We start from the raw sequence: 15962 nt of genomic DNA, 5'->3' as shown, positions 1-15962 counted from the left end.
TCCCCATGTATAAGACGCACTGTTTCAGGGCTCTACAAACTGGGTGTGTCTTATACAGTGGTTGTAGATTTTTCTACCTGCCTTGCCCGCTTGAGGAGTTGTATAAATTTTATGATAAAACTTGAGTTCAATAACTTTACGTAATACATTGTTTTTCAAATTGCAGGCCCCAAAATTAAGGTGCATCTTATACATAGGGAAATACGGTAACCTTGTCTGATTTACCATTCTTTAATGTTTCATTGAGCCAGCAGAATTTAAACACTCTAAAAAACCCAAAACTTGGACTGTTTCTGATGGGAGTCCTTACTAAATGCATTAACAATCTTTCTATGTTCTTTAGTAGAACATACTATATCTGCTTTAAAAACTTGGCTCTTTGGCAACCTGAGTTCATTCCTAGGAACAGCAGTTGAGGCGCACAAAGTAGGCAGTGAAGACCCTTCCCTGGCTGTCCCACCACCTCGCCAGTTCAAGTGCTGTTTCTGTCCGCTGGGGCTTAGGAAGCCAGGCGACCAGATTAGATTAATGAATGGCACAGATAAGGTCTGCACCCGAAGGTCTCTGCTTCCCCGGGAAGGTCAAGGCTTTATGACAGCGGCAGCCCCCTTGGAGGCCTCTCTCATTCACCTCTCACCTAGCATTTAAGAGTGTCACAGCCTCAGTCCAAAGCAATCTGATGTCTCTCTATTATTCAGTCTTTTTCTTTGGTGTCCCTATTATTCTCCAGATTCAACAAAAACTTTCTGTGGCCTTTAATTCTCTTCCATTATTGGTCCAACCACACTAATTATCATCTCTTGCTATAAAATTAACTAACATTTTTGGTACTGGTCAGCAAGCTTGGTTTCCTGCTGTTTGCCCTGCTCTTAATTTTTCAATATGAACTGTGTGGGTTTTCTTGCTACTTAGATATCTTAAGGTTCTAATCTCTTAATTAATAACTCAAGTAATTAAAAAGTTCTGGAATTTTTAAAACAAGTCAATCTTTAACCCACAAACACTTGACAATTTCCTGACTGCCCTTCTGAAACTCTACAACCCCTTATCATACGTGCGTGTTTGACAATAGATGCTCCCAGCACAATCTGAGCTTCCCACACCCACGAGGCTGTGCAGGGGCTCAGTGGACAACTGATCTCAATAATGCCGGCAAAGGGCTGTATGGCCCGCTACGGCACCCCACGCTGGCCACCAGCAACGACCACTGCTCCCACTGGGTTTCCTTAGTCTTCTCACACCTGCTTTCCCGGAGGTCTTGGAAGCAGGAATCTACAGTTTTGAGTCTCAAGGCTCTTTTAGAACGAGCAAAACGCATATAATTAATAACTTCATTTTGATGATACTCATTTAGGCCCAGCTCTGCCTGCAAGAGAGAGAAGTCATTTGTTAGCTTTGAAACTGTAATAAAGGAACCGACAATGGAAACGCAGGGTATCCTGTGGGAAGATGGCTACATATCCACTCAAGTCTGTTCCTCCTTTCTGCCCAGGCACATGGCTGCCCGACTAGGGGGCACTCCCAGCCCTCCCTGCAGTCAGGTGTGGTCACATGACTGCTTCTCAGCAACGAACATCAGCGAAAGATTTGAGGACTACTTCCAAAGCCTGGCCTTACAGGAGGGGGGCCTCTGTCACACCCCACTTTTCTGACACTTGGAGGAGGTGGTGACTAGACTGAACCACACAGACAGCAACCTGCCCTCGGGTCGAGGAGCAGCAAGATGAAAGGGACCCTGTCTCTGAATGGCTCCGCGGAGCAACACTGACCCCTCACCTAACTGAGAGGTGCAGAGATGGCTGCTCGGTGAGACAGACACAAACCTCTGTGCTCTCAGAACCAGCCGTGTGGTTCACTCTTACAGCAATCAACCCTACCTCCCAACACAGCTCTGAAAAACAGGTTCGGTTTTGACATAGCCATTAAATGGCCTTGATTTTAAACCAGGTGACAGCTTGACAACTATGACCTTAAAGGGGATTCATCCTTTGAAGGTCACTTCTTCACGAGCCTTAATCGGCTCCCTTTCAAACTCCTGAGGGGGGACTTGATTTAACCAACTGTTCCTCCTCTCAATGCTGTTGGTTTCTTCTCCCCTTGAGACTACAGGGAGGACTATGCACATAAACCTCATTCATGCTAATAACCCAAACTCTGAGCTTTCCCTACTTGCCTCCCACTCCTGCTGTCCCCACCCTATCATTGGTCCTTACACACACATGCTCCTCACAGTGCTTCTGTAAAGCTCACCAGCCACTTCTTCATTACAAATCCAACTACAGGGCTGACACCTTCCTTGGCTGGCCTGCTCCTCTCCTTGGCTGCAAACACCTGTCCTTGATCTCATTTGTAGGTTCTTCCTGGGCTTGTCTCTTAAATATCTGCATTCCCATGGTCCTGCCCTCCCACCCTTACTCTTCTCATTCTATATCCTCTCCCTGATGATATAGCCTATCTCAAGGTTTCAAGGTTACGCGTATGCCTATGACTCTCAAGTCTAAGCGCTGACCCACAGATGTGTGTCCCCAACTGCAGGATGAACAGTTCCACCAAATCTTTTTCTCCCCACATTCTTTTTAATATTTCTACAATCTGAGATGTTCAAGCTTATGAATTTAGGAACTACCCAAGATATCATGATGCTCTCTAATGGTTCTTTATTTAGTACGCTGTTTCAGAGCAACCAGTTGAGGTATTACGACCAGTGTAAACCAACACATTTGAGGCATGTACTTACCTTAAAATTCATGACTCTAGCCCTGGCCGGTTGGCTCGGCGGTAGAGCGTCGGCCTGGCGTGTGGGGGACCCGGGTTCGATTCCCAGCCAGGGCACATAGGAGAAGCGCCCATTTGCTTCTCCACCCCCCCCCTCCTTCCTCTCTGTCTCTCTCTTCCCCTCCTGCAGCCAAGGCTCCATTGGAGCAAAGATGGCCCGGGCGCTGGGGATGGCTCCTTGGCCTCTGCCCCAGGCACTGGAGTGGCTCTGGTCGTGGCAGAGCGACGCCCTGGAGGGGCAGAGCATCGCCCCCTGGTGGGCAGAGCGTTGCCCCTGGTGGGCGTGCCGGGTGGATCCCGGTCGGGCGCATGTGGGAGTCTGTCTGACTGTCTCTCCCCGTTTCCAGCTTCAGAAAAAATACAAAAAAAAAAAAAAATTCATGACTCTATTTCATTACACTGGTAATTAAGAGGTTGCCTTAGAGCAGGGGTCCCCAAACTTTTTACACAGGGGGCCAGTTCACTGTCCCTTAGACCGTTGGAGGGCCGGACTATAAAAAAACTATGAACAAATCCCTGTGCACACTACACATATCTTATTTTAAAGTAAAAAAACAAAATGGGAACAAATACAATATTTAAAATAGAGAACAAGTAAATTTAAATCAACAAACTGACCAGTATTTCAATGGGAACTATGCTCCTCTCACTGACCACCAATGAAAGAGGTGCCCCTTCCGGGTGTGCGGCGGGGGGGGGGGCCGGATAAATGGCCTCAGGGGGCCGAATGCGGCCCGCGGGCCATAGTTTGGGGACCCCTGCCTTAGAGCTAGACCAGTGGTCGGCAAACTCATTAGTCAACAGAGCCAAATATCAGCAGTACAAGGATTGAAATTTCTTTTGAGAGCCAAATTTTTTAAACTTAAACTATATAGGTAGGTACATTCCTTATCAAGGTAGCGCCCGCATGTGGTGTTTTGTGGAAGAGCCACATGTGGCTTGCAAGCCGCAGTTTGCCGACCAGGGAGCTAGACAATGTGAATAGAAAGAAGAAAGAATTTTCTTATGGCTTGGTTTACGCTGATGAAAGCCAACTCTCTGAACGGATGTGGAACATCAGCAGTAATAGTATTACTGATGAAACAGCTAGAGGTCAGTCAGGAGTACCCTGTGCCAGGCGTGATCTCAGCTCATCCTCAATACAACCTGATGACGAAGATGACACCATTGTCACTTCACAGACAGAAAACTGAGGTTCAGAGAAGAAATTTCTCCCAAGTACTGAAACGGTAAGCAGTAGAGCAGGATCCGAACCAGGCAACCTAACTCCAGAGCCCACACTCAACTCTGCTGTTTCAAATCCTCTTTGGAATGACAGACTTTAAATAAATAAAACAACACATACACATTATAGTTGCATGTGCACCTTCAAAAGACAGATTTCCACTAGGCATCAGAAAAAAACCAAAAATTGAACACCTACATTAGAAACAACATTATCTTTTTTTTTTTTTTTTTTTGGTTTTGGCCAAATTTTTTATTTAGTATTCTGTAGTTGCTTAACACACACTTAAATGGTCTTATTGGGGGAGGGAGAAAGGAGAGGTTCTTATAGATTCCAAAGGAAATATCAGAAAGGCAAAATATGGCCAACACTATCCATTTGGTTTGGGTTTACTGGGTGAACAGTACTTTCTTTACATAGGCATTTGACCTCAGGTTTTTCATACTGGGAACATTTGAGATTTCAGTTTGAAGACAGTATGATATCCTAAGAGTAGCATACCCCAACCACCCTCTACTAGATAGCTTGTTTATATAGGCAGAGGGATTCATCTCTCCATTTTAGATGGTTAGAAGTTCGTACATCTTAGAATTTCTTGCCTCGTTTACTGGGAAAAAAATTAGGAAGTGGCCTTCACTTAATTCTACTTGGAAAATTACAACACTAGACACATCAATCCTTACCACACTTAACATTTGCTTGTTGAAAGCAATGTCATGAGATTAAACATGATTTACTTTTTCCCCTCACAAGAACATAAAAATTATGGAAAGGGAACTTAACAGGAAATTTAAAAAAGGTAACACAATTTTTTCTTTTTAGTAGTCCTTGGGTAGTTATGACAGAATAGGTTCCACTTTTTGTTTGTTTCTTTGAACAGGGATTTGGGTCCAAAGTTTTGTTTTTAATATCTGCTTCTGCCTCCCCCTCTATCAGATCGGCTTCCTCCACGGCCACCACCCCTTGGTGCTCCGCGGCTTGAACTGCTGTAGGAATCACGTGGAGGAGGGTACCCCCTTTCCATAGAAGGGGGAAGCCCTCTTTCTTGTCTGCCAACCCGATCACGACCACTTGAGTAGAGATCACTTCGGCTGCTTGAGTAACTATCTCGACTTCCACCATATCCGTCACGTGAGCTGCTGTAATCATCATAGCGACTGCTTCCACCATAAGATGGCGGGGGCCCTCGTGTGGGTGGAGCACTACGTGAGTTACCATAACTGTCATATGCATCCCTGTAGGAACCACCACTTGGATGATCTGAATAGTCACGATCACGACCATAGCCATCTCTATCACTATAGCCCCTTGATGGATAGTCATCACGTGAACTGGAATGACCATAATCACGGTAAGTATAATCTCTTGGTGGTGGTGCATAATCTCTTGTATCACGAGAACTTGGGTAATCTCTGCTTGAATAGCTATCTTTAGCAGAATATCCATCATCTCTTGGGGACAAATAAACATCTCTACGAGATGGCAGGGGTTCCCTTCGAGGTGGACCTCCATAGCTATCTCTTCCACGTGATACAGGAGCTCTTCCTCCCATTCCACTGCTGCTGCGAACTGGTCCTGAAGGAACAGATCTTTTAGGAGGAGGACCCCCACTTCTTGGTGGCGGTCCTCTTTTTACTGGAAGTGGTCCCCTGGAAGAACTCATGTTAAAATCCATGGAATAGCCACCATCATCTATGTACCCTCCACGTGAGGGAGGTCCCCTGGTGCCCCCACTTCCTCCTCTGCCACCTCTAAGTCCTCTTGGAGGGCCTCTGCTTCTTGGAGGTGGTCCACGTCTACCAATTTCAAATGATGGTTTATTGGCTTGTTCTACCTTTATAGCTTTTCCATCTAAGGACTTTCCATTCATGTCTCTCGCTGCATCCTTAGCATCTGCTGGGCTTTCAAAGGTGACAAAAGCAAATCCTCTCGATTTGTTGGTTTCACGATCTTTCATCAAGAGTACTTCTACTATTCGTCCATATTTACCAAATACTGCTTCAAGGGCTTTCTCATTTGTTTCTGTATTGAGGCCACCAATGAAGAGCTTTCCTGGGCGATCTGCTTCAACCATTTTTCCCCCCTGGTGAGAATCGGAAGGGCGATGAGGACTTCAAGCTGCTACAAAGTAGCCGACAGGGAATTTCCAGCAGCTCAGGACGAGGGAGCGCCACGGGGTTCCAAAACGGAGGAGTGAACCCACTGGAACGACTGCGCAAGGAGAACATTACCTTTTATAATCATATCAGTTTGGAAAAGAACATCCTGCAATTTGGAAATGTCAAAGCAATATCATACTTGCTAAAAAAAAAATCCATAAACACTAATTCTCAATCTTTCTTCATTGTTTATAGTATTAAATCGACTCTCACAAGCCCTTCAAACTTTGTTTCGCAGAATTCTTTGTAAGAACACTCTACTTTAGTAAGACTAGTCTGTTCATGAGCCCTGAGGCTTGAGCTCACATTTCCTGCTTCTGTTTTCACTGTTGGCTGATCCTTAACTAAAAGTACCTCCCCATTCCTGTTTAAGAATCTGAGTGCTACCCAATGGTATGCTGGTAACTGTTTAACAGCAGGCTTTCTAGGGTGGGGTGGAGGCGGCAGTGAAATCTCAAACTTTGACTTGTAGCCCTGGCTGATTTCCATGGTGTGAATACTCCCCCCATGGCTGATGTCAAGCTACCAGTAATGTCACTCAATGCAGAGTAAGAAACGTACAGAACAGGCTCTCACCAGCCAGTACAGCGTGCTCCAGCACATCATAGAATTCCTAGCCTTCCCTCAGGGCCAAACCTGCTTTATCTACTCTGTGAAGCTTCCCGATCCATTCTCAGGAACCCTACTCACGCCTTCTTCCACACTAGCACATACCATCTCTGCCACTTGGCACCACCACAGACTGATAGTATTAGCTGTCTTTTTTTACTTTTCCAAGTATTGCTCCTCCAACTAGACTGTAAGCTTGTGAGGGCGTGAATCATTTCTTACACCACACAACTCCTAGTATTGTGCCTTGTGTAGATTTAGTGGCCAACTCATACCTGTTAATTATTTTCTCTCCTATAAAGAAGAGTTGACTGCCTTAAGACTAAGAAGAAAACAATTACTCAAACTGAGAAGGATGAACTTTAGGACAAAAGACAGAAAAGGTCCTTCAAAATGGATGGGCGTGAAGGAAGGGAGTAGATGGGCAGCTGAGATCAGAGAGAAACAGCATCAGCCCAGGAAGCGGCTTTCGGAAACATCTGCTTCCCCATATGCACACAGGTGCCCTACATGCACACAAGTCACATCATTAGAGGAAAAGGCACAGGCTGATGATGTGTGGTGCGGGCAGACAAAACCATTGGAATAAAAACCAAGTTTAAGTCTAGCTATGCAACTCTTTGTTACTAAGTCACTGAACCTCATTGACACCAGTTTTGCCATCTGTTAAATGAGGTAGATGTAATGATCGGCTCTCAAATATTTAGAAGTAATGGCAAGTATCCAAATAGGGAAACCAGAATGTTTAAATTTTGTTGCAGAGATATTTTATTAAAATAATAATAAAAAGCTAAAAGCACATAGCAAGAATCCTACCAGAGACCTGCTAAGCTAGTGTCTTGAAATTGTGCCAGAAAGTTAGGGGAAGGGAGATGTGGGCACCAGAAGTGATTCCCTGTTCTTCACTATTCTCAAAACATCCATACACAAGTTTACTATGAGAAGTATAAGAAAATGTAATAATAAAAATGAGCACATCTAAGAAAAGCTATCCTATATTGAATGCTTAATAGTTTAACAAGTACTTTGCTATTTATTTCATATGCATTAGCTCATTTACCATTTTAACAGCCCTACTTTAATTATCTGCTATTTACTAATGAAAAATCTGAGCCTGACTAGAAGCCTCAGTTGTTATGCAAATTGAAAGGAATCATAGGAAACAGAATGGAAGCAGATGTCAATTTTTGTGTGTGTGACATCACCATCACTGTTTTTTTCAATTGGTTCTTGATATTTTAGGGAAATCAAGAGTATGAGAGGGATCGATTCTAAGCTCAAGAGGGTTAAGGAGGCCCTGGCCAGTTGGCTCAGCAGTAGAGTGTCGGCCCAGCGTGTGGAAGTCCTAGGTTTGATTCTTGGCTAAGGTGCATAGGAGAGGTGTCCATCTGCTTCGCTACCGTTCCCCCCTCTCCTTTCTTTCTTTTTTTTTTTTTTTTGAAGCTGGAAACGGGGAGAGACAGTCAGACAGACTCCCGCATGCGCCCGACTGGGATCCACCCAGCACGCCCACCAGGGGCGACGCTCTGCCCGACCAGAGCCACTCCAGCGCCTGGGGCAGAGGCCAAGGAGCCATCCCCAGCGCCCGGGCCATCTTTGCTCCAATGGAGCCTCAGCTGCGGGAGGGGAAGAGAGAGACAGAGAGGAAGGAGGGGGGGATGGAGAAGCAAATGGGCGCCTCTCCTATGTGTCCTGGCCGGGAATCGAACCCAGGTCCCCGGCATGCCAGGGCCTCCCCCCTCTCCTTTCTATGTCTCTCTTCTCCTCCTGCAGCCAAGGCTCCATGGGAGAAAAGTTGGCCCGGGTGCTGAGGATGGCTCCATGTCTCCACCTCAGGCCCTAGAATGGCTCAGCCCAGATGGGCAGAACATCGCCCCCTGGTGGGCATGCCGGGTGGATCCCGGTCGGGTGCATGCGGGAGTCTGTCTCTCTGCCTCCTCACTTCTCACTTCAGGAAAATACAAAAAGGGGGGTAGGGGGTGCTCTGTTTTGCTCACAGCTGTATTCTCAGCTGCAAGAGTGCTTGGATCAGAGTGTGGGCTAAACAGGCCTTCTGGCTGCTGAGATATTTCCGTGTCCTATTTCGGTGGGGCCCCTGACGCTGGTTCCATCCCATTTTCTGAACACTTCCGTATTGTGCAGTGTTCTAAGTACCGTTTTAGCATACAAGAAAAAAGAGCGTCTTTTCAACAGGTCAAAACAAAAAAAAAATGTCACCCAAGATCTCTTGGACTCCCTTGGGGGCTTGGACTCAAAATCGCTCTCACATCCGAAAGCTAGATTCAATCACGCTCTCCCTTCTCGGGTCGTTAACACATAATTCTTTATACTGCCACAGGTGTACATGTGGCGTGAGTGGGTGCGCGTGTGTGTGTAAAAACGTTAGTATGGAAGCGAATGAGCATCCCACCCTTCGCCTTCCGCTAGCAGCGGGGCCGCCAGCTCTCTTCACCGTCCACTGCGAGGTGTCTGTCAACTGGCCAGGGGCGAGGACGCACGCGACACCGCTAGGAGAGGGCTTCTTCACCTAGGACGACCCCAGAAGGGCTCCGGCCGAGGCTAACGGAGCCCCGCGTCCGGCGCGCGGCCTGGGAGCCGGACTCAAAGCCGCTTACGACTACGCCATCACTCCCGCCATCACTCCGGGGCCCCGCCCCGCGTCTCCGGCCAGGCCTCTGTTCGCGTTCCAGCGCGGCGCCTGAGGGCCGACTACTCACCATGGCGTCGGGCGGGAGTTAGCGGCCTCAGGAGCGGGAGAGGCCAGGCGGAGTCTCCTAAACGCCTGGCTAACCGCAGGATGGCCGAGGATGGTCGGACCTCCGTGGACGGGGAGCGCCGAGGGGTTCTTTGAAGGCCTCCGGTTGCTAATGGAAACGAAGGCACGTTACCTTGGAGTTCTGCACTCTTACTGGCTCTTAAGATCACGCGACAGGAAGTGATTCGTGACCAGCCAGCCTCCGCGCGCGTATTGGCTTCCAGAGACGGAAGTCCCACCTTTTCGCGCCACGTTGGCTTTAGGGGCTGGCTGCCGTTGCCAATGGTAACGGGAAGGGAGCGGCTGCCTGGGGCAACCGCGCTCAACCGCGTGGTGAAGGCCGGAGTTGGATTGCTGCGAACGGCTGGGCCCTCGCTTTTCGCAGCCTGTCGCCTCCAGGGCCATGGCCTCGACGGTTGACTCGCGAGCTTTCGACGGTTTCCTGGGGCGTCGGGCGCGCGCCCCCCTAGGGTTTCTCTTCTCTCCAGGAGTTCCTCCTTGACCAAAATAGGTCGACAGCAACAGCGGTACCAAGTTCCTGGTTAGAGCTTTGAAAGACCCCCTCCCCACCCTGCCCATTCTTTTCTCTTGTATCCTGGGTTAAACAAAACAAAACAAAACAAAAAACCTAATAAAACACACTTTTTTCTTAAAAAATAACCACTGATGAAGTCATTCAAAGAGCATTGAGTTTCAAACTATTGTGTCTAAAATCACCAAGCAGGCTTGTTGAAAGAAGGCTTCTGTGACCTCACTCCCAGAAATTAAAAAAAACAAGTCTAGCTTGGGTCCTTGGACTCCGCCATCTTGAATGACACTCCAGGAGCGCTCACGGACCACTCTTTAAGAAACACTGTCCTAGAAGAGCAAAGGTGTAGGATAGCATAGATTATTGCAAATACCAGGAGCGTGGTGCTGGGTGGGTGAAAGCCTTTGAGTGGGCATAGGCCACTGAGTAGGCATTTCTGCAGGCTCTGAAGACAGAACGGTGAGCTAGATGCAGTCCCTGGACAGGCAATGAGTAAGCTATGAAGTGAATTCAGCACATGCACAGAAATAAGGTGCATCAAGTAGGAGCTTCCTGAGAATCAGGGAGACCTCAAATGGAGGAGAGGTATTTGGCATTAGCCCTGACTTATGGATAGATACAGTAACTTAGATAATGCTTTTTGGGTTTATGTTGATTTTGGCCACTACACCATGCAACTTAAAATGGATCACCGTTGGGACCTAAAGTCTAGGAAATATTTTAAAGATCTGGTTCCACCTGCTTACTTTATGGATGAAGAGTCTAAGAGCCAAGGTCACATGTTCAAGACCTCAGAGGGCTGGGTGGGGGCCTCTGTAGCTTGAGTTTGAGATGAAACTAATACAAATATGTTTTCAAGAGAAAAACCAGAAAACAGATGTGAACTATTCTGGGACAGTGGGTGTTAATTATATTCTGGTTTCAAGAATTTCATTTTTCTTTTTATTTCTTGCCACATTCATTTTAGTTCAGGGTAAACGATATACCAAATTATGTACAAAGCTGACTTTCCCAAGAACTGAGCTCACTGCTTTTTAAATTTGAAACTTTCATTGTTAGAACAGAGAGACAGCAGATAAATTCTGTAAAGCTAACTGACAAAGGAGTGATGTCTTTTAAACATAGCAGCTATGAAATCATGCTAAATGGTCAATATGATAAAATGGAAGTAATTAAAATGGATAGTTTTTAATTCAGACCAAATAAGAGCTAGAATGAAATAGTATTTCCAGATGAGAAAAAGGCAGCTCAGAAAAGTAAAGGGTCTTTTGTCCAGTAATAGAGGCAAACAGAGCCAGGTCTGAAATCCAGTGTTCATGATTACTGGCAAGAGTTTCTTGACCAATTAGGCCAACTGAAATAGAGGTGAAAAGGCTTTCTCTTCCAAATTTATTCCCAACCCCCTGGATGTAAGTCCCCTCACCCTCTGTTTAGGGGAGGGTGTGAATGTCCCATGATTTCTGAAAAGCAGGGGAGAAGAACAGTTGGCCAGTTTGGGTGGGGCTTGGTAAAGTTTGGGGGCCTAGTCAGGAGTCTGCTCAGATGATCCAGGGATTATATGCAGGCAGTTGCCCGTGTGACTCACCCATGTGATTACAAGCCTCAGGGACAAGAACAGTTGACAAGGCTCCCTTGTGTGTAGCCTGGAGCACTCAGGTATGGAAAGGTGCTTGCTTAGCTTCCCTTTGGCCTCCCAGTGGCATCTGGGCAGAACCTCTGTCTCCCTGCAAGGTTTATAAGGGCAGGTTCTCAGCCCCTGTGCTACATACATCACGAGCCCCTCTAAGCTCAGTTAAACTTCTGCTTTACTGTGCCATCTCTCACATTTCTGTTCGGTGAGTGTTTGTTGAATTTAAAAACAGTTGTCTACTATGGGCTAGCTAGACATATTCCATTCCGATAGTTGATCCTCACAATCTTCTGTTCTTTCTTACTACAACAGCTATTCACTGAATTCACATAGAGACATGGTCACTTTACTAAGTGTTGTGGATCCAAAATAAAGAAAATATTTCTTAAATGCTTTCATGACATTTAAGGAAATAAAGCTGTTTATCACTTCGCATTTCTAAGGAAATGTGAGTGTATTTTCTTGCAGGCAAACCCCTGTGCTTGCTACGTGTTATTGATGTAGGGGGACCAAAGCAGTGGATGAATAATGCAAACATTTGTGAGTATGTTTGTGGCTTGGGATTTTTAAGTTCTACAAAGCTGCATCAGCTAGTTGTTTTAACTTAAAATCCTGTTTTAATCTAAAATCTTCTGTACCAAGGGTGTTATATCACTTTATAATCTACCCCGCTGAGCTGAATGTTGTTATAAAAGCTACCTAAATAGTGTCAGCAAATATGAATATGTATTTTGGCCTTAAATTGATGAATTTGGCTCGCAAAAAGGCTGAACTTGTGCTTTGGGTTGTTTACTAGCACAGGTTGATCACCAAAGCATGTAATCTGAGCTGTTTCACCCTACTTTAACAGCGAGCTTCTTAGTCTCATTTTATTTATTTATTTTAAATTTTGTGACAAATTTTAAAGTGTGTGTGTGTGCGTGTGCGTGTGCTTGAAAGGACTGGACGGAAGGCAGACAGACAGAACCATTAAATACCTCTTAGCGTAGCTGAGTGTAAATAAAACGAAGAACATCTCTGTGTTTTCAGATTATTACAAAATGACGCTCTTATGAGTTTATAAATGACCGGTCATAACACTGGGACCACCAATTTCAGGGTGTTTACCAGCTAGATCAGGTGAAGGAGGAATGGGAAGATGGTCACGATCTTCTAAGCAGTGGTGACAGATTCACCCATTCTGCTGTGTTTACAGAGCTGCCTGTGTGCGTGGTTCTGTGGCCAGGGTGGTAGGAATCTGAGTGGAGCAGGAGGGATTCAGGAAGCCCCAAGTCCCTAACGCTATAGATCTTTGGGTGAGATTGAGGGACTAAGGTGAGGCTTTACTTAAGTAAAAAGAGAAAATTTTTAAAAAACAATTAAGTAAAAATTAAGACAGGTGGTATACAGAAAAGGCAAAATCCTGGAAGGTCATACAGGAAAGAGGAAGGTTTGAGAAACACTGAGGTGGTAGCAGGTGGAAAATGGTTAGGTGAACATCATTTGCAGGGATTATCTTGGAGAACGAAGAACCTTCGGAGCACGGCATCTGGCATGTCCTGAGGACCCCGCCATCTTTTCCAGCCCTGCCCAGCTACAGCTGAGAGAGTAGCCGAGGCTCTAAAGAAGTAAGAAGCCCAGGACCGAAATAGCCTTGACAGGGGCGATGGCATTTGAGTGGGTCCCTGGTGGCAAGAGGCTATTTTTAGTTTTTCTGCTGTTTGCTCCCTCAGTCAGTTGGTTTCAAAATGCTCTCGTGGCCAGCAGAGTATTGAAGGGTGCTGACAAATTCGATCTGTAAAATCACTATCATAGGCAATAAAGGAGGTCAAGCGAGGAAGTGGTTCACCATAAAACGCTACAACTCCCCTTACAATTGTGTGGATGATGCTAATTTCTTAGCCCAAGTGATAGATTAGTTTGACTGATAAATCTCCATAAAAAAACCCCGAAAGGAAACCGACACCAAAATCATCAAAAAGTTAAGCTTACCTAAAAATAGTCAGGAATTGGTTGTGAGGAACACCTTCTTGTGAAATGCAGCAAAAATTGGCCATGAACGTGGTGCTCTGCGCCACATCCTTCTCTCACCCTCATGTGCCCATATATGTGTTTGAGTCAGACCAACACGCTCAGTTCCTTGTATTCAGTGAGTGTTCATGGAAAATGGGACCCCTGAGACACCGTAGGGGAGGGGACAGTGAGCAAGATGGAATTCGTTCCCTTCACCCATGGCCTTATCATCAAGTCAAGGGGAAAAGCAAGCTTGCAAAACAATCTCAAAGCAGACAAGAAGTGACATGGGTCAGAGAAGGATACAGTGACCTGTGCTGAAAGCGAAGAGAAGTTCAGAAGGCAGTGGAATTTGGGCTAGGGCTGAAAGGCAGGTGGAGGAGTTGTAAGTGGGCGTGATGGTTGTGAGGGAGAGGAGGTTGTCCTGAGCAAGGAACCAGAATTTTCACCGGGTGAGGCAGTAGAAGCATCCAGAAATGTACATTTAGATTTGTTCTTCTTTCAGATTACAAAAAGAGATATGTAATGTTGGAGTACCTTTACTAGTTCTGATTCAGGAAGGCAGGTCCTCCTAGCTCCGTGATCTTAGCTAACTGTTCACTGGACTGCTGTCAGTGCAAAGGTGCTTGCCAATTGCATTCCGTCTCAGAAAGTAGGATACAGACTGACATTTGCCCAGGAAGTGTTGCCTACAGCTGATGCTTTGGAAGGTCTGAATGGCCCCGTGTAAGCTATGTCCCTGCATGGAGGTTTTCTCAGTGGGATGTCTAAATAGAATGAAGGAAACATCATTCTTCATTTTGCACACGTTGTCTTTCCCCCTACTATATTTCAAGGTAAAAATATTGGTGAAGTTATGAGGAGAGAAACCTCTGAATCCTTCACTTGCGCAAGCACACTTGAGGTTTGTGACAAACGGCTCCACCCTGTCTTAGCTTCCCTGACGATGACCCACCTACCGCGCTCTATGCTGACTCTGCCTGCTGCTCTCCAGCCCCCTACACCCCCCCCCCCGCAGTGCTGAAACCCTGAACCCAGGGAAGACCCTCTCTGACCATCACCAACTCTCTGACCTCCACGTCCTTCTGCCCTATCATCCCTTCTCCTGGACTCACCTGTCTTGCTCCCAAGTCCAGACCTCCCCGGCCTCACTCAACCACGAGTTCCCATTCCTTACCAGGTGACTGCTACCACATCAAATCGATCAATTCCAACCATAAAACCATCCGGCTGCTCATTTTTATTGTTGTTGTTGTTCTTGCTCCTAAACCAGAAAAGTCACATAACTAACTGTATTGACTTTATAAAAATGTTTGGACTTTTAAATTTTTTTGTCAGCTTCCTCTGGGCTTTGCAGTTGCTGAGATCTTCTGGGTCAGGTGCTGCTCTCCTGAGGTGTCCCTAGTCCTTACGCCTTCACCCCCTTCCTCCTCTTCAAATCCAACAGATGGACCCTCTTCTGCTTTTCTAGAAAGTAGGTTCCCTGATGTTCCTGCATTTCTGCTCAAAGTCAGTCATCGACAAGTCAAGAGATCCTTCAAGATTATCACCACTCAGTGTTGCCTAAGGCACGAGGAAAAAGACATTCTTAAAACTGATGCTCAGAGGATAAAGCGACATGGCTTTTTGTGGAGAGCAAACTAGAAATTAGTATCAAAACTGAAAATGTACACACCCTTTGACCCAGCGATTTGCCTTCACTTCTAAGAATTTATTTTAAAAAAAAACACACACACACACACACACACAAAAGCGCTGATGTGTGTGTACAGAGATGTTTACTGCGGTTTTGACATGGTAAAATCTTGAGATTGTTTAAATGTTCCTCTATTGGGGGAATGACTCAATAGATTGTGCTGCAGTAAAGTGGAATTTTCTGGAGCTGTCAGAAAGAACAAGGAAGAATCCGTGTGCATTGATAAGGAAAGATAATGAAATGAAAAATGATTGGGTTGGAGAGTGGTAGTCATAGTAACAGCTCACCAGTTAGCTGTGAAGACACAGACGATACATTCGGAGAGGCTGAGCAATAATGTCCTTAAGCCCCAAACCTGGGCAGGGAGACTAGAAGGTGATAGGTGTGTGTGCGTGGGAGGTAGTTGATCTCTTCTTTATACATGACTGTAATTTTAATTTCGCTCTTAAGCAGGCATTATTTTATTTAATGATGTAAAGAGAAAAATAAAAGCCGATATAAAAACACCTTCGGTTTCGTTGGCTGTTGTTTTATGCGCTCACCACAATGAAGGCACCTTCCTTCTAATGGCCAGGCCTCGTTTCTGTTCTCT

General features: G+C 45.9%; 1 protein-coding gene across 1 annotated transcript; it reads right to left on the bottom strand.

The window, feature by feature from the left end:
* Window positions 1–3530: 3530 nt before the first annotated feature.
* Window positions 3531–9653, bottom strand: LOC136382218 (RNA-binding motif protein, X chromosome-like). The gene is made up of 2 exons (XM_066351262.1): window positions 9486–9653; window positions 3531–6211 (listed from the first exon to the last, which is right to left on the bottom strand). The coding sequence occupies exon 2, from the start codon at window positions 6072–6074 to the stop codon at window positions 4905–4907; it is 1170 nt and encodes a 389-aa protein (XP_066207359.1). The 5' UTR covers window positions 6075–6211; window positions 9486–9653; the 3' UTR covers window positions 3531–4904.
* Window positions 9654–15962: the final 6309 nt, after the last annotated feature.

The sequence above is a fragment of the Saccopteryx leptura genome, chromosome 10 (genome assembly GCF_036850995.1).
Source record: "Saccopteryx leptura isolate mSacLep1 chromosome 10, mSacLep1_pri_phased_curated, whole genome shotgun sequence".
NCBI classification, from domain to species: Eukaryota; Metazoa; Chordata; class Mammalia; order Chiroptera; family Emballonuridae; genus Saccopteryx; species Saccopteryx leptura.
This window is presented reverse-complemented; position numbering and strand designations above follow the sequence as displayed.